At 37.2% G+C, this 26,742-nt stretch overlaps 2 protein-coding genes across 4 annotated transcripts in view; both read right to left on the bottom strand.

Moving 5' to 3' along the window:
- The window catches only part of LOC109837524 (actin-related protein 9), a 28,361-nt gene extending 10,515 nt beyond the window's left edge, over positions 1-17,846 (bottom strand). For 2 of the 3 annotated variants that reach the window (XM_020405807.1, XM_020405808.1), the window contains exons 1-11: positions 17,717-17,846; positions 17,550-17,622; positions 17,202-17,320; positions 17,062-17,121; positions 16,903-16,968; positions 10,396-10,492; positions 8,779-8,978; positions 8,187-8,307; positions 3,028-3,092; positions 289-378; positions 67-117 (exon numbers count right to left, since the gene is read on the bottom strand). In XM_020405807.1, coding sequence (XP_020261396.1) covers positions 67-117; positions 289-378; positions 3,028-3,092; positions 8,187-8,307; positions 8,779-8,978; positions 10,396-10,492; positions 16,903-16,968; positions 17,062-17,121; positions 17,202-17,320; positions 17,550-17,622; positions 17,717-17,719 — 945 coding nt within the window. In that variant the 5' untranslated portion in view covers positions 17,720-17,846. Of the gene's footprint in view, positions 1-66; positions 118-288; positions 379-3,027; positions 3,093-8,186; positions 8,308-8,778; positions 8,979-10,395; positions 10,493-10,946; positions 11,037-16,902; positions 16,969-17,061; positions 17,122-17,201; positions 17,321-17,549; positions 17,623-17,716 lie in introns of those variants that run through there. The other variant, XM_020405809.1, reaches the window with a different exon arrangement.
- LOC109837523 lies at positions 21,900-26,470 on the bottom strand. The gene is made up of 5 exons (XM_020405805.1): positions 26,329-26,470; positions 23,105-23,219; positions 22,903-22,992; positions 22,410-22,508; positions 21,900-22,321 (listed from the first exon to the last, which is right to left on the bottom strand). Exons 1-5 carry the CDS (start codon positions 26,394-26,396, stop codon positions 22,220-22,222), a joined length of 474 nt encoding a protein of 157 aa, XP_020261394.1. The 5' UTR covers positions 26,397-26,470; the 3' UTR covers positions 21,900-22,219.

The following is a 26,742-nucleotide window of genomic DNA, read 5'->3' as shown; positions in this document are numbered from 1 at the left end:
TTGGTTATCAAAAAGAAATATCACAAACAGTTATTCAAATTAAAAACAATAGAAGCTATGCCAAACCTCTCCGCCATAGGGCAATGTAATGCTTGTAGAAGGCAAAGCCACTCCATCCTGAACAATATCAGTGAGTCACTCAAATTCAGTAACTAAAAAATATACTTGACAGGCTGAAAAATCAAGAAGAAACTGATATGACAAAGACATTCTAATAACAGTTTAGTAAAGTGCAGAAACTTGGCAGAAATTATTATGAGTAGAAAGGTGACAATAGGAGTTCCTTACCTCGACACAAATCACTGATGTCACCTGAGCACCAATATTCACAACACAGGCTGTGGACAACCCATTCCCAAATGCTGCAGCAAGACCTTCCTGTAGATGGTAAAATTTACTTAATAAGTTACGTATATGGATATAATATTCATAGAGCATTTTCTTAGAAGTACAAAATCTGCAGATGCAATTAGAGGAGTAACTTCGAGTATAACTCCAATCTCAACGTGTTAGGAAAGTCTATCCTTGTAGGCAAAGATAATATTGAAGGGTCATATGACCCTGAGCCGCACCCATGAATTCCAGAGTCTATTTCTGATTGGAACACATGATACTAAAGCGTGAGAGCAACATGATGAAATGTTGCCCTGTGGCTAGCCTACATAATCTAAGGATAGAGTCATATAAATTAAAGAATAAAGAAGGCATGACGACAGGAGAGAACAAGAAACTAGAGCTCAATTATAAAATTGATCCCACTAAAAAAGTAAAGTCTTGTTCTTTGATGAGAAAACAGAGTTCAAAAGATTGATTTAGGTGCAAGGAAAAGAAATAATAAACTTCCACATATAAATAGATGCTGTTTGGCTGAGGTAAATCCTAGAAGAAATAAAAACAAGACAAGCATCAAATGTATCTTTTAAAAGCTACTAGCATTCATAATGGAAGGTTAATAACGCATTATTAAGATAGGCCATAATATTACACACCTAAGAGCTATGACAAAATTCTGAAAGTGACAGCACAGGGTAGTCATTAGTCACAAAGACATAAAAAACATTGTGTGTTTGTACTTTTTAAGTTCCTCGTAAGCTTTTTGCCTCAGTACGACATGATACACAACCATTAAAAAATCGTGTGGTAGCATATATGAAGCGGCATTGCAAGAGCTCCCACATGAGTATGTATATGACATTTGTTGAAGCGTTCCCACCATGATATATGGAAACAGTTGCAGCATTCCCACCACAATCAAGGGAAGTTTAATTTCTTAAGTTACAGAAGTTAATTGAGCGTTTCCTTAATTCTTAGATTCATCATTCATTCAATTGTGATTCATTTCTACCAGCAGATAGAAGGGCATGTTTACAAAATACTCCAAAAACAAAAGATCATTAAGTTTAAGGGGGGTTTTCCCCCTTTAAACCCAAAGTCCACTTTATTTTTAAACCCAAGTACTTTTATTTGTACTCATAAACCAAAAAAACTATCATATCTATCTTTAAACCCAAAAGCATTTAAACAAGATATGAATACCATATATCTCTAAAAAAAGAGCAAAAGCCCACAATGCCCTTCATCTCTCTCTTTTCTCTTCTCCATAACAATTAGCCGATTATTTCTCAATAGCTAAAAAATATTATGAGAATTTTCTTCAGGTCATAAAATATGCAGTCTCGGAATTTGTTCACATTTGCCGCTCAACATACATAATTTGAGTCTCGCATACTTAAAATCTGCAGAACATGACTCACTAGAATATTACAGGGGCCTAAGACAATTATCACCCTCGTACTCTTTGGAGAAAGTTGAATATTTTATTAAGCAACTAAAAATTGTTTACTTCATTAAATGAAAACATGAACCTAGTTAAGTCTTCTTATTGTTACAACTTACAAACGTCCAATCTAGCTATCCTTAACATTGTTAAGGAATTATATCGCAAAAATACAATTTTGAAATATAAATAGTAATGATATACAAATATGAAAACCAAAGATATCATTTGGGCAAAAGAAGGTGAGAACAGATGTAGCAACCTTCTAAGTTGTCTTCCTACAATATAATAACTCCAAATCAACTGAAACTATCAGAATCACTCCTACATTGGAGAAGGGGAAAATGCTTTACTGAATGGCTAAATGGATATAACCCTCGAGTTTTCTTGAAGTAACAAAGGTTTTCTCAAGGAATCACTCATTACTATTGCTCAAGTAAAACTTCTATGTCTCTCGTACTCATGACCTACAAAACATGACTAATATCAGTGGCCTAAGACAATAACAAGGTGTCCAATAAAGTAAACAATCAAAAAGAATCTCTAAAAAAGATCAGAAGTGCCCTTGACACCTTGTAGTCTAGGAACTGACTAATGGAACTTATTCCTGGCAACAATGTTTTCCTGTAATCAGTTACAGGTTGCCGTGAGCATACCAAAAAGGTCCAGTGTGTATTCAAGAGAACATTCAACTAAAGCATGCCCATAAGACGGTTTCAAGCGCTGCATGCTGGACTAACCTTGGTTTCTTTTAACTAGGGTTGCAATCTCATTAGGCTTCTTTCCAACAGATTCTCACAATCTAGCATCATACCCATTAGAACATTTTTCTGAACATGTATTGTTCAGGACATTGCAGCTTCTACAAAATAGTAAAATTATGTCATTTCCAAGCAACCAAAATCTTTTTTCCAAGCTTAGTGATTTCCCTAGTATGCTCCCTAACCTATTTTGCAACAAATTACGTGACATTTTCCAATATTTCAAAAGCAAAACCAACACGTCGACTTCAGAGACTTAAAAGGTATCATAAAATCAATAGTCAAAAAACCACTTCCAATGAAATATAGAATCAATAGTCAAAAAACCACTTCCAATGAATATAGAATCAATAGTCAAAAAACCACTTCCAATGAAATATAGAATACAAAAAATGGACTATATCATGATTCGTAAACAAAGATCAGTAACAAGGTATATACATAAAAATACCAACTTTTAGATATTCATAAACAAAATGTGTTGCAGACCTGATGTACCACTGCAGAGCTAAACCTTAAATCTCGCAGCACAATTGACAGCATCTCTTTGATTTCTGGAAAAATTAATGACATCAAATTATGAAAAAGAAATTTCATAGCTTAAGCCTTAAGCTATCTAACAACTTATCAAAAGGAAAATACCTAATAAAAAAGTACAAGAGAAAAAATCTATTTAACTCCACAATTTTGATTTGATGCCCCATGCAGAGAAATAAAAAAGGCAAAGTTATTTATTCATCTAACCCTAATCTCCCTTAAATAGAGATTAGGAGGATATTACAAAATAAGTATGAGATAAAATCATATCTAATCACATCTCATAATATCTCAATAATATCTCCTAAACCTAAATACCAATAATATCTAACACTCCCCTTCAAGCTAGACCATATATTACTATATATATCCAGCTTGTTACAAACCGAAATAAACAGCTAGTTGCAAGAACTTTGACAATGTCATCTTTTTCCGGAATACTTGAAGACATCAACGATCAGAAAATTGTAATAATAGTCATTGGAAATCCTAGGCAGGTTAGCCAATAGAAAGAAATTCTAGGTAGGTCAACTAATAGAAACCCTAGGCGGGTCAACCAGGAAAAACTCTAGGCTAGTAGCCAATAGAAATAACATCTAAAGAGAACCGTTATCGTTGCATATAACTACCAAAGATGCCTAAGAGTAAATAGTAATGCCGATATTGTTCATCATGTGAACAGTATATGCCTTTTTTATTTAGGTGATTTTGTGGAGGGTCACCTTGTAGAGGGTGTTTGATAAGATCTAAAAAAACAATGATGTCAAAGTTGTTGATGTTATTGATGCCATCAAAAATGTTGTCATAGCTGCAAAGGGGACCATGAAGGTCATGCAAAACCCCTCGATGGTCGCGAGATCTAGAAAGATGGAAGTTGCTATAGAGAAATAGAAAAGACAAAGTTATTTATTCATCTAACCCTAATCTCTCTTAAATAGAGCTTAGGAGAATATTACAAAATAGTTATGAGATAAAATCATATCTAATCATATCTCACAACATCTCAATAATATCTCCTAAACCCAAATATCAGTAATATCTAACACACCAAATTCATCACAGCAACATAGTTGTAATTTCTAAATGGGCATGTAGTCAAAATGTCATTTAATTATAAGGACCTACAAATTTTAGTCGGTAAATCTTTGTGCGCAAACCTTTACGTGCATAAACTTAAAGTTATCCCTTTTATTTTGTAAATGATAAATCCATGCATCTACTTAGATTATTTCTTTAACCATGTATTTATTAAATTTTGTAATATAATTATACAAAGTCACCATATAGGTTAATTACTAAAGATCAAGAGTTGATTGTGATTAAAAGTTTCATGTGATGCACACATAAGTTTTAGAAACATTAATGTCATTGCCAACTATGAACTATGAAGATCATAAAATTACATTTTGTATCAAAGAGTGAATATTAATTCCTATATTACACAAAAGCAAGTAACTGCAAAATTGAATAAATTAAACTTTGAAAGTTAGATATGCAGATTAGTTTCAGTTAGAATAATTGCTCAATTTCATTAGATCTGTTCCAGAAAATTGTATTTTTTGTTAGGGGGTAATGTTGAACAATAGATTATAACAATTTAAAATGCTATCAAGTGATATAAATAGCCTAATTTAATTGGAGATTAGATGCTATGATGACTGCATTTGTTATGCACTTACAGAGATTTAATGGACAACATTTGAAATTAAGTTCCTTGATATTCAATCCATAAAAGAATAAAACATCGTTAGTACAAAAGATTAAAAAAATAAAAACAGATGGGCTATGACTTATGACTTGTGAACAGAGGAAATTAAAACTAAAATATGGCCAACTTTACCCAAAATTTGTGTAATAAGATGCAAAGGAGTAAATGACATGCCTTAATATAACAGTTGACTATGCTTTCTGAGAGAAAATATAGTTCAGCAAGTTACAATTTTTTTTTGGTACATACAAGATAGTACTAGAATCTCTCTCCTTTCCTTAGGCTTGGCCGCATGATTATAATCGGTGCCTCATATTCAATGCATTCATTGTGTTCTAACTACTTCTACATCATATAAGATCAGAATTAATCTATATGATCAAGAACGACATAAACACTCGAGAAATGAAGAACGTTTTTTATGGCTTTGAAAGATATAGGTCTTTCTTGTGCATGGCGACTGGTCATTCCTCATTGCCCAATAGTTGTTATTATCTATGGTGTTATCTTTGATGTCACAACTTGTCATTATAAATCAATCTAAAGTAGACCGTCAGAGTTAAAGTTTACATAGTACCATAGAAAGCAAGAGAATCTTCTAATCCCATTGTATGTCTTTTCCATGTCATTTCCGCATAAACAAAAAGGAATGCTCCAAGCAAGCTTCTAACAGAAAACAGTTGGTGTTTCCTCGATGAAAAAGTCTTTGGTTTCATTGATATCTCTCTTAAAACAGAAGAATTTTTTAGGGTTGAAGTGAACGGATCGAAGAATAACATTGGCAAGTTATATTGCTTGATCATCATATAACTCCAAGATATCTAAAGATTCTAATGAAAATGTGATAACGGATAAGACTACTGTTCTTTATTAAAAAAGGCCCTGAAAAAAGTATAAAGTCAACATATAGCTAGGTACAGAAAACCTAGACAGAGAAAATACAAGGAAGAATCAATGAATGGGTTTTCTATAACATACTTTAAACTCATCAAATAAAGGCTGCATTAGAAAACTGTCTTTCTTAAGAAAAATGCTAGTGGAACAGCAAGATGCTGGGGTTTGCTACTTGGAACTACATTTGTCAAGTAATTGTAATAAAACCCAGAAATTATGCGGAAAACACATCTAAATGGAGAAACTTCTGCGGTAATTACATCTATTTATTCAGGGGTAATCACATGCCCAATGCAGTGACATTATCCATATTAAATAAAGTAGCTAAATTTTGGATATTCATTTTCCTCCCTCCTTGTGAACAGCTAAAACCTGAGCATGTGTGTGGGAAACACCATTTTATGGTGAGATATGGAGAGAAAATTCGTAGTTAAATTGAGATTCTTGGAGTGTGAGGAGAGACTTGGATAACACGATAGGAATTATATGAATTGCATTATTGTTTTAAATATCCCCGACATGGCCAGATATATCTCCTGATATATCCTTTTACAAGGCTTGCCACAACTGATATGATCTCTAAATATCTTTTACCGCTTTTTGGCTATTTTGGGCGATATATCCCCAATATAGTCGAGATATCAGCCGATATGTTGACCGATACATCCTTTCATATCGCTTGTTGTAATACAATATACCATGTTTGGCAATTTTTGAGCGGCATATCGTGACTTTCCCATTATATGAAATGACATTTCGGCCTAAAAAATAAGACAAAATGTTGTAACGCTGATTTGTACCTTTTTTGTTTTACACGGTTGATTAGTGATCCTAAACATATACTATTTACAAGTTATATGCTTAAATTTCATTAAGTATGTTGATATTACATTTAAGTGCAGTATACTATACATGCAAATATCTGTTATTGCGTTCCGATAAACCACATATCCTCGATATTTTCCTGATATCTGCAATCCAATTTAAATTTAGCCATCCAATATTACCTAGATATCCGATAGTTAAACCCTTACGTAGATTCTTAGTTGGTCCAGATTTGAGGAAATCCAATTCCATCGTGAACTGACATTCAGTCCTTCATATTAACAATAGGTGGTTAGATTTCACTATCACCACATCTATCATAGCAATATTCAAAGGCCTTGTCGCATCTCAATTATAATTAAATATATGCTGCTCTTTCATTGCATCAGATCTTCCTAATTACATTGTTTCACCTAACTCTCTTCTGAGCTGATGGTCACCACATTACCAATCCCAGAATTTCAATAGATAATGGAGTATTAGGGCTCTTTTTTAATTATCAGATTCTTTTGTTTTAGATTTGAAGTTTTCTAGTAGTAACTATGTTGTCATTTCAAATTCTTAATATCCAATCATGCATGGGAATTGCAATCAGTTATTCCAATTACATTCAACCCTCTGTTTCTCTTCCTTGACATTTACAATTGTGTGCATTTCCTTCTTGCACCTGTTTTCTGACCTTTCTATTATTATTTACATCCAGGCATACCAGGATCTTTTGTCACAAAAGAGCAGTAGAGAAGAAGTCATTAAATAGGAGACCTCTTTATTTTAAAGAAAGTTATACTTACTAGTATCAAATAAGAAGCATTTTGGTTATTTAAAATATTCAAGGAGATCATCATCGTCGTCATCATCTAAGCCTTTTACTGGTTGACAGGATCAGTTATGGAGCACAACTGCACAAGGCTCCAGTAAATAGTTGATAAAAGCTGGAAACTTATTACTTATTCCACCCCTCTATAGTGAAGCTGAATATCAGGCCAAGTAGAATTTGGCAAAAAAAATTGTTTCATAATCCTAGCAAGCTGGCAGGCAGCTAGCCACTCTGCTTATCGCTCATGCAGTTTAAGCTCAAAGAACTACTGAGCAACCATCCAAAATGTACATAGACTGAAAAAAAGATATATAAGAAGACTAAGGATGCCAGTTAGTACCTTCCATGGAGATATTAGTAAAATGTAAATGTACTATGCAAATAAGATGGTAATTTGGGGGCTCAATAACACATACTTATACGCTTCATATTAAGTAACTTGGATGTGAAATTCATGACTACACTAAATTATGATAGAACTATGCAATTCATAAGGATTTGTGATAACTTTTATATCATTCCAATGGTGTGTGGAGATAAACAAAAAAAGTTATTTCATGTGAAAATCTCTAGTTTTTTAAAACAAGATCAATTTAACCGAATACCAAACGTCGAGTACAAGATAAAGCCTGTTTCACACCTGGCCTATACAGAAATTCATTATTGTCATGTCCTGAATATAAAATGAAACATCCAATAACTAAATCAAAAGGCAAAAAGACTGTGTGATTAAGCTCCACTGCACCAGTGATCATTTTCCTCTACCACATAAGACCAGTCACCTACAACTACATAAAGCACATATATAAAGAAGATATAACAGACGTATATGTGTTTACAAAGCAAGATAGAGAAAGAAAAATGTACCACGGCTATCGAATGTCTCAGGCACTACAAGAATTGCTGAATAGAAGTTTCTGTCATCCGGAAGAATATGCAGTTTATCAATTAATATCCAGTCCCAGATAGCATAAAGATCTTCAATCACCTGCAAGATTATTGTTTGTATTGTCACAGGACTACTAAACAGCACTGAAAAGGACAATCTAATATAAACTGTTCTTCCAAGTTATGATCCCAGCTTTTTCCCATAAAAATAATAACTTGACAAAATTTATATGACTTCTGTCAATCTTACATCAACCCTTGCTGTGTTGGTGCTGATTCATGATGGATGCAATTATATAGAATAGAGGTCCTCTGTTTGATAGTCAACAAGCTGGAGCCTTGTTGTCTCAGATTGGTGTAAAAACTATAAGATGATATCATGATTCATAAGGGACTACTTGTTGCATCACCACCATCTATGAAATGCAAGTTTCGAAGAAGCTCATCATACAGTCCCAAATACAAATTATAGAGCAGCTATAAATTTTGTTCAGCTCTAAAGTCACCATAACCAGTGTTACACAGCTGTCAATAAAAAATTGAAACATCATGTGGTTGTCCAAGTTAATACCTGCTGTTGAGGATAGTGCTGAGACACATTAAAATGACCTCTACGAATAGGACGACGTAAGCAGTATGGCTCAAGAGAGGAAATTTTCAGGGCTTCCTCTCCGCATATAAACTCCTTATACTTGTATTCATCAGAACTGCAACCTTCAACTTTTGGTTGGTCCAAAAGCCCCTCTTCGGCACCTTTATTTTCTGAGCTTTCTGAAGAAATGTCCAACACAGGTTGCACAAAGCATATACAAATAAAAATAAGCAAATGAATCCCAAATAGATCAATTTCAGTTACTAGTTCAAGACATCACACTTTAGTAGACTTATTGATTCAAAATAGAAGCTGACAACTTCCTCAAAGAAAATGGAGTTGAAAAGAGAGTAACAAGCCTATCATTTGCAATCTGTGAGTGAGAGCAACATAATGAAAGAAAATAAATCATTACATTTCAGAAACGCATTAGCTACATGTGAATTTGTACTTTTATACAAAAAGAAGGGTTGCATGCTGTAGAATGTTCAGAATAAGGTATTTCAAATTGTTACCTGTACAAGCCATTACTGAAATGCACACCAAATGCAGATCAAAGAATCCTATCGATTCAAAGGTGAAGCTAAATACTTAACACAAGAAAAATGGAGTTGAAAAAAGAGTAACAAGCCTATCATTTCCATTCTGTGAATAATTATTTTCAATTGAGAGAAACATAGAAAGGAAACCAGTCACTACATTCAGAAACTGTTTAGCTACATGTGAATTCATACTTTTTTAAAAGGCCATATTCTGTAGAAAGCTCCAGTGAAAATAAAAATGTTTCAAATTGTTGCACGCACAAACCATCACTAAAATGCTGAATACACCACATATAGATCACAAATTGTTGCATGCACAAACCATCACTAAAATGCTGAATACACCAAATATAGATCAACGACGAACACACGCCTACAAACATGAAAAAAAATAAAGCCTTGCTATATTCTGCAAGCACCAACAAAACTGACAAATCTGATTGGCTAGTTTCAGATGATTCCATTGAAGAGCAAGATGATTACAGTTTTTCACTTTCCATTTTGTTTGTAAGAATGTGCAAATAAATAGACTTCTTATCAGCTCATCTACCTTCCACTACTAATCCTTCATAATGTTTGAATAAAAAGGCATGAATTTATTAATCAAGCATTTTGACTACCACCATGATACTAAGTACTAAAATATAATCCGAGAATGACACCGAAAGAAGCATAAAAGAACTGCCTTCACAGATCAATTAGCTAAAGGTTTAATACTGACCTTTGCTTGCAACAAAATCTATGACTACTGAAATAACACGATGAAGTAGAGAAAGAAACTTAAATATGCGAATAGCTTTTACTACTCTCAGTAATTTTGATGAAATAGTAGAGACATGTTACGACTTACGATCAGCAATAGAAAGTTAGAAACAAGCTTCATGTTGCAGAAACTTGTTATGATTAGCAATAGAAATAAGTTTCATGTCACAATCATTTTACAAAAAAACTTATTGAAGGAAATACAAAATTTCTTCCAAGGTATAATTAAATACTCAAATAGTTAAGGAATTAAAAGAACCCAAAAATGCGAGCAAATTTTGGTTTGACATACCTATTGCTGAAGATGTCTTTTTCTCCATCACATTTGTCCAGTTGAAAGCAATATCAGTTCTGCTTTGATATGGGGTATATCCATCAAGACGTCCCATCTGCAAAACAAATTCATGTAAATTCATATGGATGTTCAATATTAGAATGCACAAAATACAAGCACATGTACTCATGAACAGGAGTTTAATTCTATAAGGTAAGGTCTACAAATTAAAATTACATAGAAATATGATTATTGTATGAAAACAACGGCAGAAATGTCCAGATTGATTTATACTAGAGTAATACTTGTTACTGAGGTAATAAACATGACCATACAGATGGCACTAACTAGTTGTATATGTTAGGGCATAAATTACTTAAGGGAAAAAAAACTGAGTAAACAATTAATCCTTTTCTTTTCTTTTGAAAATCAAATAGGATGATTTAAAAGTGGCCCGCGCCAGGTTACGGCCTATTCCACCAAAAGAAATTGACATTACGCCAATAAAATGATTTCTTTTTTACTCTCTCCTTAAAATCAGAATGAATATGTTATGAATTAGGGCAGACCTCATCGTTTTAACAGAACAAATGCAGTCCTCAAAACAAGAACATTGCCACAGCAGTTCCAGCCAATAAAAAGTAGTCAGCTGCTTAGACAGGCTTCTGGACACCAGACCTACCATAAAGAAAAGGGAATGAGTGAGAGAGCACGCTCACGTGATATCCACCTCACTGTAATCTCCCAAAACAACCAGCGATAACTAGATCATAGCATCTGGCAGATTCTAAATTCATAAATATCTATCACCAAATCCTGATTTTTGTCTTGTTATAAACAAAACCATATCAAGATGTTAGTGAAGTTGTTCAGGAATAATTATTTTTGTACAAGCTTTAATAATGAACTTGGCCAATCAGTTCAACCCCACACTTAATCCAGCTTGTACCATAAGAACCACATTAATTTGAGTAGACAAAATAAACAGTTCAGCAAAAACGTTCACATCCTAAGAAGTCTTTAGAACTGTTTACCAACCATTAAAAATAGGTAGATGGACCCTTCAGCGTAATCTAAAGCTTGCTCAGTGCTCATATTTGGTTCTATAGATTCCATTCAACAACTAACCATCGTCTCTTCAAAGTTCTTCCAGATGCGTCATAAATTTCACAAGGTTGAGATGATGCCACTTGACAGTTCAGTCAATTTGCCAATGACAATGAAACCAGAGGTGAGGACCTAAACCAGACGTTCACTCGCATGCAGCACAGAACCCGATTATGACCTCTATATTTCTACAGCTTTGGTTTATTTTCATTCGTCATTAAGATTGTCAGAACCGCATCCAGCCCTATCAGGTTCCAACTGGGGGTTCTCATAGCTTCCTTCTATCACCCTCCAGATAACAACAGCCACAGTAATTTTCAACATACTAATTGGAAAGTAACCATATGCTTCTACCAGATAAGAAAGGAAGCGGAAACCCACTTTATGAAATTCATATTATGGAATACCCTTAACAAACCAAACTTTACAATGGCGAGACTACAACAGATTTTGGAAGGCAAGGAGGTGCTCTACTTTGGGTAAAAGAGTGGAATTCCAACTCAGATATCTCACAATGACTTGCAAGTACATAATACTTTCCCCGATTATAAGACCAACTCCAGCAATGGATAATTGGAGGGATAATTGGCTCCAACAATGGATAATTGGAAAGGTAGAATGATGTGGCTTTGTTTGGGAATTATTGAATAAATAGGGTATTATTGAAAGGAAAACAAATCAAATTATGCCATGTGTCTTTAGTCTCCTCAATTATTTGTTGCTGGAAGACAATTCATGCGCGGGAGAAAAAGTAAAGGAGATGAGATGCACATGCGACATGTGGCAACTTTTGGTTGGGCAATGCGATTTTCATTTCCACCTTTTTTTTAAATGGTATTTTTTACCAATAAATTGATCAAATAAAAAAAAATAAAAATCACCATAATTTTTCTTTTTCCGAGATCTATAAATAGAGTCCAAATTTACTTCATTTGGACACCAAAATTTTTTGCCTATTTTCTTCAAGATTTCTATCTTCCTCCAAAAACTTTGCTATCTTTCAAATATGGACCCTAACCAAAATTTTAATCATCCCCCACCTTTCATGTATCCTAACCAACTTCAAAATTCCAATAACCAACGTCCAGAAAATCTTCAAAACATGCCATCCAATTTTCAGATGTCGTTTATGATGCCATCTAATTTTGGTATGCAATATCCTTATAATTTTCCTTATATGCAATATGGGCAACAAACCGGTGGAAGTAATCATGGTGGTTTCCCCAATATCAATAATCAAAACACCGAGCAAGTTACTCCTCATTTTAGCAGTGGATCAACAGATGTACCTGAGTTTTCCACTCAAATATCTCTTGGAAATGCTGATGAGGACACACCACATAGTTTTTTGGCCCAAACACAAAAAGATACTTCTAAATCTAGTTACTCGGTTTGGAGTGTCGAGCAAAACAAACTGCTTCTAACTAGTTATTTTTACTTCGGTAATGATAGTGAATTGGGCAGTGGCCAAAAGGGGGACACTTTTTGGGGTAAAATTGCTGCTTACCTGAATGAGCATTCAACAAGTGGCCCTCATAGGACTCAACAACAATGTAAAAGCCATTACTGCGATCTCAACAAAAAAATCAGTAAATGGATTGGTGTATTCAGAAAAGCATTAGCAGAGGCAAAGTGATTGGTCAGACGACAACTACATAGCAAGAGCTCAAGATTTGTTTGTCGAAGAAACTAAAAAAAGGTTTGCTTTGCTTGATGAATGGAAGTTGGTTCGTAATGAACCAAAATATATGGTTGGATCCGGTGCATCTGCCAATAGTGGAGGTAAAAGAAAAAGTAGTGAAGAAGATGATATCTCATGTTCATCAATTCCTTCTTTTGTACGACCAGAAGGTAGAGACACTACAAAGAAAAAAGCTAAGGGCTTTTTTAATAAATCATCATCTTCCAGAAGATCAAAAGTTGTTATTGAAGAGGAATACTCGAAGATAGAATCTGAACGCCATGAGCTTAAAGAAATGAAAGAACAGCAGTTGAAGATGATGCAAGAGGTTGCAACAGCTCAAAAGGAGGCAGTACGTGCTAAAAAAATGGAAATATGGATGAGCCTAAATTGTCGAAATCAAAGAAATGAATTGGACGAGTATGAGCATGAACTGCTAAACATGCTAAGGATCGAATTATTGGTCAAATGCCATCTTCTTTCACATGTGTCTCTGAAGTGAATAGTAGTATTATTGATATGCTAAATCTTATCTTCTTCACATGTGAGCTCTGAAAAGCTAAGGCATGAACGAATCTTTTCTACTACAATCCAAATATGAATAGTAGAAGTCACATGTGAACTCTGGAAACCAAATATTAGGTATTATAAATACCAGATGGATACTAAGTTCATTAATACTCAACAATCCATTCCCTACTTCAAAAAAAATGGATCCACCACCATACGAGTTTAACTTAGAAGAACTCCAGAAAGAATGGGATTTGGAGGAATCTTTACTCAATCACCAACAACGATTACTTGAAGAGTTACAAGCTTCAAGTAATCGATCTCATAAGAGGACATACATAGAGAGAAACCATGAAGCTGCCCATCAAAGGCTGATGAAAGACTACTTTGTCGAATCTCCCACATACACCGACTACCAATTTCATCGGAGATACCGAATGCAATGACCACTATTTCTACGGATCGTAGATTCACTGTCAAATTATGACACATATTTTACCCAACGTAGAAATGGTGCCGGAAAGCGTGGTTTATCAACAATCCAAAAGTGTACAGCCGCTATACGCATGTAAGCATATGGAGTAGCAGCTGATGCTTGTGACGAATACGTAAAGATTGGAGAAACCACTGCGGTAGAGTGTGTCAGCAAGTTTTGTGAAGGTATTGTAGCCATCTTTGAGAATGACTATTTGAGAAGGCCAAATGAGGCAGACCTCCAACGACTACTAAAAGTAGGCGAAGAACGCGGCTTCCCTGGAATGATTGGAAGTATGGATTGCATGCATTGGCAATGAAAAAATTGTCCTAAGGCTTGGCAAGGTCAATTTACCAGTGGACATAAAGGCACAGCAACAGTAATACTCGAAGCGGTTGCTTCTTATGACTTGTGGATATGACATGCTTTTTTTGGATTGCCAGGTACATTGAATGATATAAATGTGCTTGAAAGGTCACCTGTCTTTGATGACATTGAGGCAGGTGAAGCTCCGCATGTGAACTTCACTGTGAATGGTCATCAATACAATTTAGCGTACTATCTTGCTGACGGAATCTATCCGAAATGGCCTGTCTTTGTCCAAGCACTTCAATATCCTCAAGGCGAAAAGGCAAAATTGTTTGTAAAACAACAAGAATCTTGCAGGAAGGATGAAAATTGTTTGTAAAACAACAAGAATCTTGCAGGAAGGATGTGGAACGTGCATTTGGGGTTCTCCAAGCACGTTTTGCTATAATTCGTCAACCAGCTAGAATGTGGGATTTGAATATCTTGTCAAAAATTATGAGAGCGTGTATTATTTTACACAATATGATAGTGGAGGATGAACGAGATACGTATAGTCGAAACTGGGGAAACGTTGACTTTGAACCATCAAGCATTGCTAGCTCGAGCTCATCATCTGATTACCAAACACAAGTGTTGCCTCAATTTGAAGTTCATGTTCAAGGTAGGTCTGAATTAGATATTCATACTAGATTTGAACTCCGAGATCGAGCCAAACATCTACAATTGAAGGAGGATCTTGTTGAGCACATTTGGCAAAAGTTTGGAGCAACCACAACTTAATTTTCAACTTTCGGTTTTAATTTTATCAATTTTTAGTGTGTTTTGTGTGTTTTTAATAAATTGTACGGTTAATTTATCATCATCAATAAAATCATGTCTTGTTGTGTTTTTAATATTATAATAATATTTGATAAATATCAAAATTAAATGAATATGAATAATTTATATTTTAATATATATGTGTGATAATATTAATTACTATCATATATGAAAAAACGAAATATTATAAATATATATGTGGAGAAATAGAAAAGTGAATTATTTTTTGAATTGTCCCCTGCTGTGGAGTGCATGTGATAATGGGGACAATTGATGATGTAATATGAGAATAATATGATGTGGCAGGGGATAAAGTGAATTTCAATTATCCCCTGCTGGAGTTGGTCTAATGTGTTCTTGATTCACATCTCTTAAGTTAGCATTGGTGATATAGGCTCTCATTTCGACAGGAGCATTTCTGAGACTTTAGATTCCAACACCATATATGAACAGTACTTTTAGACCTTGACCAATATATGAGACGTAACACCATGGTGATCTTTTAGCTACTGCTTTAACAAAAGATATCTTACACATTTTATTCAATTTTTTAGGTCCAAGAAATTCTCAGATGAACTCCAAACTATGTTAGGGATAAGATTTCCATTCTCTCCTAAGACAAGTCCAGATCCTACAGCATCAACTCTCAGTGGAACATAGTATAAAGTTAGACCAATCCGGATGCTAAGTGATGGATTATCCAAGAAAAACACAACTTAACTGTTACTTAATTTCAATAGTTGGACCAATCCAAGACAGAACATTACCGAGTATTCTAAACAGTGATATCAAAGAAATTAAGCAAACTAAAATTATGGCTATTAGTACTATAAGTGGGCTACATGGGGGCAATAACTTAACATATAAACTTATGACGGACAAATGGGAGTTGTGATCTGCAAACAAATGCTATCCAAAACTTAAATAACCAGTACCCCTAACAAATAGTAATTATAGCATCATCCAAATGGCCATTAATCACTTACTGCAAGGATCTGCTAGCATTGATAAATTATAAATCTGAAAAAAAAATAGACTAGCCAGAGCAGGACTTTTTGGCAAGGATAAGCCTAATTGTATCCAAAGAAACCAAGATCTAGCTTTCTCTTTTCCTGTGTTTGATAGATCCTTTTCACCATTCTTTCTAATGGTTAAGACAGTACTACATTTTCCATTCTTGTTTAGATCTTTTTTCCCACACAGAGTCCACTCATCCCATCCCTTTTTGTCTGGGTTGGCTAGACTCTGTTAAAGTATAATGATGAAAACCAAATGACGTAGCCAATTTCTCTCTCCTTATGAGGGTTAAGTCAGTCGACTCATAGATATTCTCTTCACCATACCTGTTCCCCTCCCCTTCTTCTCCCGGGGTTTGAATAATTTGGTTTACTCCCTGTTCTCTCCTGAAGTTTGACCCCATTACACTGAGCATGATCGTCACGAGCTACCCCCACATAACCAAAGTAACACTTATAATTAACTTCAGTAATAAAATTGCCAAATATCTCTATTTGCAGGTTTAGTTCCAACAAAGATCAAGCCTCGGAAACTACACAGAAAAGGATTTTACCTCATTTGAGATCGTACATTAAAAGGAAAAGTTTTCTGCCATAGACGATCATACCTTTGGAGGAAAAGAGTTAGTTGCAGCCGCTTCATCAGCAAACGGGATCTTCAGTAGAGATGCAATCTGAAATCAAGTACAAACTATATAGTTAAAAGAAGTGCATGCCCATTTAAAAAAAAAATCAGTGATTGGCTGAAATAACAGTTTTTCACATACCATGTCATAAGCCCTTTCACGTGCCAACCGTTGAGCAGGAGTTGCTTCACAGTTAAGCGTCTGAAACAAAACCGAAATGACAACAGCAGAAACACAAGCCACAAATCACCAGCATGCACAAATTTCTAACTTCGCCTTACCTGATCTTGAACAGTTCTCTTCGGGCCCTGATTTGATTCCGTAACATGCCGAGCGATGCAATGTGGAACATCAAAAGGTACATTCTGCTGAGCAAACCCTATTCTAACATTTGCAGAACCTTCAGGAAAAGAAACAAAGCCAATCAATAAGTGAGAAGCTAAACATCATCAATTCATGGTCACAGAATTGATGATTTCATAAAATCTTTGCCGCTACTCTATGAGATGTTTAAAATTAACAGCTAAATTCATGCAAAGCGACTAATTTCAGCCAAGTGCCTCATTAAATACTGAACTAAGAAAGTAAAAGCGACTATTGAGATAGAACTAGGGTTAGGGTTTGGAAACCTGGATTAATGACGACTATGTTGGAGCCTCGCTCGGTCATGAGCTGTGAGGGGACGATGGTTTTGAGGTAGTCCTGGGATAAGGAGTTGAAGATGAAAATAAAAGGATTAGGGCTTGAGGATTCAGAACTAAGGGATGAATTGAGGGCGACGAGAGTGGAGGATTACCATCGTGCTGATTGCGAACTGCCGAGAGCAAGCGAGCGCCAAATTTGGGGCTTTATATCTTTTTGTTTCCCGGCTCCGATGAGTGCTGTGCAGAGCCTGGGCAGCGAGCAGAGAAAACAAGTAAAAGGCCCGTAAGGGGGCTTAACGGGTCGGATTGGTTCGGATACTGTCATAAACATCTTTCATATCCGTTCTCTTGATTTTTGGTCCTTACTACACTGTCTCGAATAAGTGTGAATGGAATGCAATTCTAATTTTTCACTCATGTTAATCAAATATTATGTGTTTTGGGATGACAAAAATGTTATTCATATTTTTCATTAATTCACACTTAATGTGATAATTGTTATTTCTAATGAGTTTTTATCAAGGAATTGATATTCACGCCTAAGTAAAAATTAATAATAATAAAATAAATTTTGAATATACCTTTCTTAAAGATGCTCCCACTTAATTTTTAAATCGCATACAAACATGAGAATGAGAACGAACATCCGTTCTCACATCAATTTCGTTCTGTTCCTACATTCATTCTATTCTCATCTAGCTTTATTCCCGCGTACCAAACGAGACGGAAAGGCCGGTGGGCTTACGATGGTCCATAGAAAGGAAAATTTTGTTTGGGAGATAATAAAGATACTAATTTGCTTTCCAAAAAAAGAAAGTTACTAATTTGCAACATTAGATGGATTTTTTTTCTAATATCAGTCTCAATTTTCTAAATTATAATTTTTCCCCTCTAAGAGCGTGCTTGGTTTATTTCTCACAAACAACCGAAAAATGGTTTCCCGAAAAATGGTTTCTAGGAAAGAAACCCAACTTGCACATGGAAGACGAGATTCATTTTTTTTATTTTTAAAATGATTTCTGAATTGTTTTGACGGGATTAGGTTTCTGCTTTTTCCCGTCATTTATACTGTTACTGTCAGCATAATGTCACGGATCCCGCATAACACGCTTTCCTTGTTTCCTTTTAGGCCCTGTTTGTTTGCACGGAAGTAATTGTGAAGTAGCTAAAGTAAAAGAAGTAGAGGCTACTTCTGCTACTTCCAAGCAAAAAAGTGTGTTTGGTTCTCTGAATAACTTACTTCCAATACTTTCCTAAATGCTTATGTGACGCCTACGTGTCATCTTTACTTCCAAAATATTTTTCCAATCCTTAATACTCAGAAGTAGCTCGGAAGTAGTTGAAATACATATTAATTATGACATAAATAATTTTTTTTATTAATATTTCCTTTATTAGTTACTTCTAACAACTTTTCATTGATAAAATTACTTCCTAATAATATTTCTAAATGTTATCTAAACAAAAAAAGTAAATGAAGAGGAAGAAGTTCTACTTCCATTACTTCTAAAAATATATGAAACAAACAAAAAAATTGCTATTTCCACTACTTCCTACTTCATAGCTTAGAAAGTTACTTCTATAACCTACTTTTTTACTTCTAATACTTCTATTATCCAAACGGGCCTATCTAGCCAAACAAAAATGTAAGAAAAAAATGGTATAGCAAATAGGGGTGTGCAACGGTCGGTTTGGTTCGGTTTTTACCAAAATTTGAACAACCGAACCGAACCGTCTATAATTCAAAACCGAACCGAACTGCTGCAAGTCGGTTCGGTACGGTTCAGTTCGGTGCGGTTCGGTTCTAACTTCATCAAACTTTTTATCAAACAACAAACCGTGTTAAAGAAAAAAAAGATATCAACAAAGTAGGAGATTATAAAGCATTAAACATTAATATAATGATATTGTTTTCAACCCATAATGATTTAGAAAATGAGTTTAGGGTTTGAGTCTTTGACTCTTTGGAGACGGGTCGGGTAGGGTTTGAGATCAGAATGGATAGTATTACACTATATTCGGTCGGTTCGGGTCGGTTCGAGTTGAAAAGTTTTCAAATCGACCCTAACCGCCCTACTCATAAAACCGATTTTTTCGGGTCGGTTCGGTCGATTTTTTCGGTTTGGATCGAACCATGCTCAACCCTAATAGCAAACCATTCACCATAACGCTGGTTTCTTTTTCTTTCTCTTATTTTCCTTTTTTTTTTAATAGAAATTTTAATCAAGCGATAAAACTCCCATTATCCCCTTTATTACAACGGGCGGTCCGAACAGCAAGAACCCAAGCCCGAGTACGAAGCAGAAACCCTCAACCGACGAAAACAACAGGATAAGATTCCCCCTCCCTCTCTTCCTCCCTGAAGATCCGCCTCACCCAAATAAATTTAACCATGCTCTTCCTCGCTCCCCGCCCGTCCCCAAACTCCAAGACCCCACCCGCACTCCTGCTGAACGCCACCTCTCCTCCTCCTCCTCCGGCGCCGACGGCAGCCGAACCTCCCCCTCCCCTCCCCTCCTCCCCCTCACCGGCGCCGACCTCTACGCAGCATCCTTCCGCCCCTCACCGCCCGTCCCCCTCCCCCCGCAAGTACCAGTCCCGACACCGCCCGCGCTCGACATCCTCCGCAACCCCTCGCCTCTGCACGACTACGCCGCGCATCTCCTCTCCTCTCCTCTCCCACGACGGCTTAACCACTCCCTCGTCATGGAGGAGGTCACGCCTCTCCGGCGTCGACCAAGCCTGTGTCGCTGCCGGTCCGGATGGGCCCTCCCGTCTTCGCCCGACGCTCCTCCCCCTTGATTCCTCCTCCTGCGCGCGACCTGCTTCTAACGAGCTCCGGCTCCCAACATCTGCCGAGCGGGCCTCCGCCGCTCAGTACCCGTCGAACGTCTGTTTGTGACGACAAAGCGCGCAGTACGAGGCTCGGCGAGGGCCATCAAGGACATCCGCGCCGCCGAGGGACGCAGGGTGGAGCGTTCGCCCGCGGACTTCCCCGCCGATGCTCGCCTACACGTCACTTCGTCTAAGCCGCGAAGACAAATCGCGACGCCCGACAAGCTTGGCGTGCTCCGAAGGCTGGAGATCGCGAGAGGCGGATGCTGCCAGGGCGGAGATTGGCTGGAGATCGAGAAGGTGACCGGGCAGTAGGGAAGAAACCACCGAGCGAACGACGAATTGGCCATCAAAGGACGAGCATGCCGGTTGGTGAGACTGCGGGGAGGCGTGGGAGGTGGCGGAGGCGTCGACGGTGGCCCTGCTGCGCGGTTCAAGGGTCGGAGGGTGGCCGGGGTGAAAGAGGCGCCTGAGGTTCTGAAGATGGGAGGGGGGGTGGGGTGGCGCGGGAAAAAGGGTGGCCCGGTGGATGGTGCGCCGCGGTGGGCCCCGGTGATGGGGCTGGGAGGAGAGGGAGAGGGTGGGCGGTGGAGTCGCGAGCTCGAACGGTACCTGTCGTGGAGGTCAGCTCAGAGGGAGGAGGAGGAAGGGTTGGTGGTGTGGTCGACAGGAAGAGAGGGGGGTCCGAGGGGAGGGGGGGGGTTCTAGCTGGTGGCGAGTGAGGGTGGGTGCGTGTGGGAGTTGAGAGGGGAGCAAGTAGAGGGGAGGGAGTGCCCGAGGTTTTGGGGGCTGTGGTCTTGGTGGTGAGGCCGCCGAAAGATGAGGATGACGTGTTGAGCGAGATCGAGTGGGATTAGCGAGGGATTTTTTGAAGGGGAATTTCGACGGAGGGAAGAATAAAAACGGATTTGCATACTCCTGTTTTTTCCGCATTTTGTATTTGATTTTGAGCAGTATAGGGATCTTTGCTTAATTTTGGTATACTTCCTTGTTTGTAACTTTTCTAAAGCTCGAATATTCTCCGGACGTGATGATAACTTGTAAGTTGCTTGTGCTTCGTTGTTGGTTTACTGCTAGATGGAAGCTAGACCTTTCCAACCTCAACTTCGTTACTTTTTCCGATCCGTTCGTCACCCATATCTTGAACCAGCCTAGACTAATCCCTTACATACAGAACTGAAAAGGCCAGAATAAACCTTTTCGATACTCGTATTTAAGTTAAGGGAAACTACATTTATAATCTTTTGGCGAGCAGCCGAGCTCAAATGAGGATACACTGAAAAGGCAGCAGGACAATTTTAATCGACATCAAAGGTCATCTACAATACCAGGCGTATTGTGCTGCAAACATTTTTATTAGACCCAACAATGCCAGAATAACAACAGAGTTCAAAGCTGTGTGCAAAATTTAGTACTGCGCGGGTAATCCTATTGAACTTCAGATTCCCTGGTAAATTTAAGGGCTCCATAAGAAGTTGCTAAACTATCATGCACGAAGAATAAGCAGCACGTACAAGATGGGAAATAGACTGCTGAGCCGAGCTCAGATATAGCAGTTACAGCACAGGAATTCAATAACTTGTTTCAAGAACAGAATCCTACAGAACTGACCTAGAAATACAAATATGCCGTGTCTATGCTCAACTTCCCAACATATGAAGTATTTGGGAAGCAGTCCTAATCAACCGATAATATCTCTTAAACATGTGCCCCATAGTCCCATACAAAATGAATCGAATACATGTAACAAGAACAAGCACAAACTATCAAGATAGCCATGTAGCATCAAGGGGTACAACACACCCCAACTTGTCTCCTACTTAAACTGTCTTGGACTTCGGAGCCTTTTTCTTGGGTTGTCGCTTTGGGATTGAATTCTTCATCCCAAGATAGAAGAGCAGTGAACCAAAGAGAGCCAAGTTCTAGAAAAGCAGTGCACAAGAAAAAATTGTCACCTGTCATTGTTGAGGTAAAATGGGTAGCTGAAATATTGAAAGCAAAGAACCAAACCTGAGTAAATTTGATGAAAAGTTGAACAAATTCTGGCCTTTCGATATCATAGTTGTAGAAATCATACACGATTGGAGTAATAAATGCTAAGTAGAGCAGCTGCTTGGAGAAAAAAAAAACATAGATTATTTCATCAATATGGAAGATACTAGTCCAACACCATATTAATAGCAAGCCCACATAACATTGCACTCCACATATAAGAGCCTAATCACAACAGTCAGATCGTTTGACAGTCGGTTGTGAAATAGAAAATTATTTGCCTATAAAAAATGGATGGACATCCCCGTTGGCGTTCATGTTTGATTGCCTTTTTTTTGGGTTGGATTTTTTTGTTGTTGTTGTTGTGGGGTGGGGTGGGGTGGGGTGACTCCCAATTTGGGAGGATTCTTCTCTCTAGTTTTGTAGCTCATTTTGTGTTGTTTTTGGAGCTCTTACAACTCCTGTAGCAACTAAAATGCAAAAGGTCTGGGAGAACCTAAGAAAGCCATACCAGGAGGTAAGCTCCGAAGGAGCTGCTGAAAATGAACAGTAGGCCACCAAGTCCTTTCAGCCCCATTGTTGCAGCGATGACATGTCTCATCTGAAAAATAGATCACAGATATTATAACACGTCCTTCAATATTAAATTATTTTAAGCAATATAATAATGAACAAGAAATGATAACAACAAAAATAACATATATATTCCTTACCTCAATATGAGGCGGCACAACTAAGCCCCGGGAAGCTAAATGCTTTACAAAAACATTAAACTTGGGTTTCAGTGCCTTTGCTGCTGGTCCTCCATCAGTACCAAATTCAGAAAACCTGAGAAAACCACCATATATATATCAGCACATTACTATGATTAACTTGAGGATATAGCAAATAAGGGATGAGAAAATAAATTAAAATATTATAAGAGACTCCCAAAATAAAAGTCAAGGAGAGTATACATTTCACTACAAGTCAACATCAAAACCAAATAAACTTATTTTATAGCATCACATTCAAGCCATTATACATAATTAAAAAGGCATGCAACCTCCAAATAAAATTGAGTTATGGGTTGCAGAGCCAAAAAAGGGCATCGCGAAGCATCAATCTGGAACAAATTTTGTAAATTACTTCTAATGGTTAAATGCTAGGATATAGTCAGTTTCTTACTCCATCACAGAACAACAAGAACACATGCAAGAAAGGCAGAATGTGCCATAAGCTGCACAACCTGGGTCCATGCTAGTTAAATAAATGAGACCAGCATAACAAAATGGTGGCCACAACACGCGTTATCTATTACAAGCTAGTTAATTTATTACGTTTGAAATATCAATCCAAGAAAAATTATAGACACCGATGATTGTTCATTACGCGAGCATGACCAAATATCAATTTTGAGAACATGTAAAGGTACATGTACAATCCAGAAAGTTTTGGCACAATATCAAACCTATCCCCTGTTTGAAGCAAACAATGGGTAAATAGTCTCTATTATCTGCTTTGCTGATTTTGTAGACCAGCAAGCATGAAGAGGTGAACAGTTGAGTATCCATTGCTTATTTAACAATTTCAATCCAACAGAATATAATAGCCTGGTAGAAGGAACGGTCTCTTGCACAGTTCTATAATTTTTTTTTTCACTTTGATGAGAAAGAGGAAGCAATATAAGCATGATATAAACGAGAAGATATTTGATACTTCAACTATGAATATTACAATAATTTTAACTTTAAACTGAGAACCTGCACTGACTTATCTTAGCAGTGAAATATTTGAAACTTCCAGAAGCAACCCAAAAACCTTCATCTTTCAAATAATAAAGTTGTAAATCTTTGATTACTATAATTGCTAACATTAGTAAAACTTCTCAGAGGAATATTGTGATGCCCCAAATATCAATTCCACATCAGGAAGCTATGAAAAGTTTGAGGGGTTTAAATAGATAAGCCAAAGGTTCAAGTGTAGGGTCAGCTTGGCAATTCTAGTAATGGATTGAGCCAAACAATGTGTTGCACCCAGTGGGTCACAAGGCTTACACAACGTCAAAGGGCTTGCGGGCCTCGAGACTAATGATACCAGAGCAGTAAATTAGCTTGAAGTCTGGACCTAAGTGCTACGCTAGAGTCTAGACTAAGTGCTACACCGTGTGAGTGCAGTGAGAGCCACCTCTCGAACTCGCAGGAGAGATCTCTAGAGTCCTCATCTCCTGATGGTAGGACTATGATGGACCAATTGTCATGTTGCAATGAGAACGTTGTCTAAGGTGGGTTGATTGTGATGACTCAATATTAGTCCCACATTGGGAAGCTATGAAAAGTTTGAAGTGTTCAGATAGATAAGCCAAAGGTTCAAGTATAGCATTATCTAGACAATTTTGGCCTGGGATTGGGCCCAAACAACAAGTTGCACTTAGTGGGTCTCATGAATTGCACCATGCCAACAGAATTGTGGGCCCATGGTGCGACTAATATGGTCAGCAACAATAGGAAAACTAATTAGTACCATCAAGAACTGCTACCTGATCTGTGTAGTATGATAGGCTGATAGCTCTTGCAAGCAAAGACACTTTTATATGATAACCCTGAACATCCTACATAAAACTACAACCCTGTTTGATATAACAAAAATCCAAGAGGACTAAATCACTTTGCAGATTGAACTAAATCACATAACCACCACATAGGTGTACAGATTTTCAAGGCTCTCCTCTATGACCCTTGTCACCGAATGTGTAAAGAAGTACATGACAGAAAATAGAAATAGGCATGAAGAGCTTGAGCAGTTTAGTTTCCTTGTGAATAGTTTTCTTGCCTGATCACAGCGGAAAATTATAATATAAAAGCCTAAGAAACAAGAAAACAGTTTAAAGAAATTTTAGTAGCTTAAAAATCCGAATTATGGCATTTAAATCAAGCTGTAAATAATTTCCCAATCTGAAGTTTTAAATCAGCTCTTGCTTATCTGATCTGTTGGAACGATATTACCATCTAGTAAACAGAATTCCAGATAATGTATCTTTTACTTGTTGAACCTTAATAACTGACATGACATGCACACACGGGGTCCATACAGAAATAGCTATTCAGAGACCCCGAAGCATTTAGAAGTCACAAAAGAATAGAAAACTTTCTAAAAGAACAATAAGGAAACACTTCTGCAATATCAAGCATAGTTATTATTACATCATTGTTAAGTTTTACCAAGTGTGCATGTAAACTCTAGTTAGCAAAAAGCGCCAAAAGACTAATAAGGGAACCCCCCTACTTGACATTTAACTACATTTGAGGTAAACCACAATAGAGGCTTCAACGCTGTCTGGTGTGCCTAATAAGAGAACTTTACTATAGCCTTAGTGCTCGTGTAGGCTAACTTTGTGGCAACACTTCCTTCTCCTTCCCTATATGATTTCTTCATTGCTTTCCTTTTCGTAGCTATCATTGATAAGCATGGTTTCATCCCTTCACATCCTAGCTACTTATTCCAATTAAGGAACAAGATATGCATTTCTTAACTTTGATATTAAATAATCACAAAGCCAAATTAAGATCTTTAATTAACATACGCTTCGAACATAATGAGATCCATGAGAAGGAGGAAAGTCCTCCAAAAATCTAGTAACGCTACCAAATTCCCAAAAATAACAACATGTACAAAAATTACAGCAACTCAAACTTAACATAAGCAACAACTCATCATTATACAGCAGAATCACGCTAGATCTGAGCACTAACAGCTGGATCCGTGCAAAACTACAGCAGAAACCACATAGAACCCTAGCTACTGAATTGAACGGTACTAGTACATCTACAAGCTACCTAATCCATGTAGCTATCACCAAAATCATAGCCAAAACAATAAATATCAGCACAAGTCCAAAACCCTAAATGGTCAAAAGACTAGATCTGAAGCAAAGATCAAAAGGTTGAAGAGAGCTTACTCTTGGTAAGCAGATAGAAGAAAGACCGAGGCGAAGAGAACCCTCCCAGCGAACGAAACGAACCCCATTAAAAACCCAAGCTTTGATCTCGGGAGCTCGAGATTTTTATGGGAGAGATCTCACCGGCGATTGGAAAAAGGCCGCTCGGATCCAATTTAAAGCACGCGACAAGCCATTGGGCCGAGAAACGAGGGCCTGCTCGAATTCGCGCCCGCTTGCCCCTGGATCCTCGCAGAAATTTCCGGTGTGCCATTGGGAGGGGAAGGATTTTTCTGACCGTTGGATGATTGGGATGACGTGTATTTAACGGTGCAGATTTGATTTGAGGGAGGGTGTCGACTGGGGGCAGTATGGGGAGGAAAAGATGTCTGTAGCTTCTACCATCCAACTGTATATTTAAAGTGGTCGGCTTTG

The sequence above is a fragment of the Asparagus officinalis genome, chromosome 4 (assembly GCF_001876935.1).
Source record: "Asparagus officinalis chromosome 4, Aspof.V1, whole genome shotgun sequence".
In the NCBI taxonomy this organism is placed as follows: Eukaryota; Viridiplantae; Streptophyta; class Magnoliopsida; order Asparagales; family Asparagaceae; genus Asparagus; species Asparagus officinalis.
This window is presented reverse-complemented; position numbering and strand designations above follow the sequence as displayed.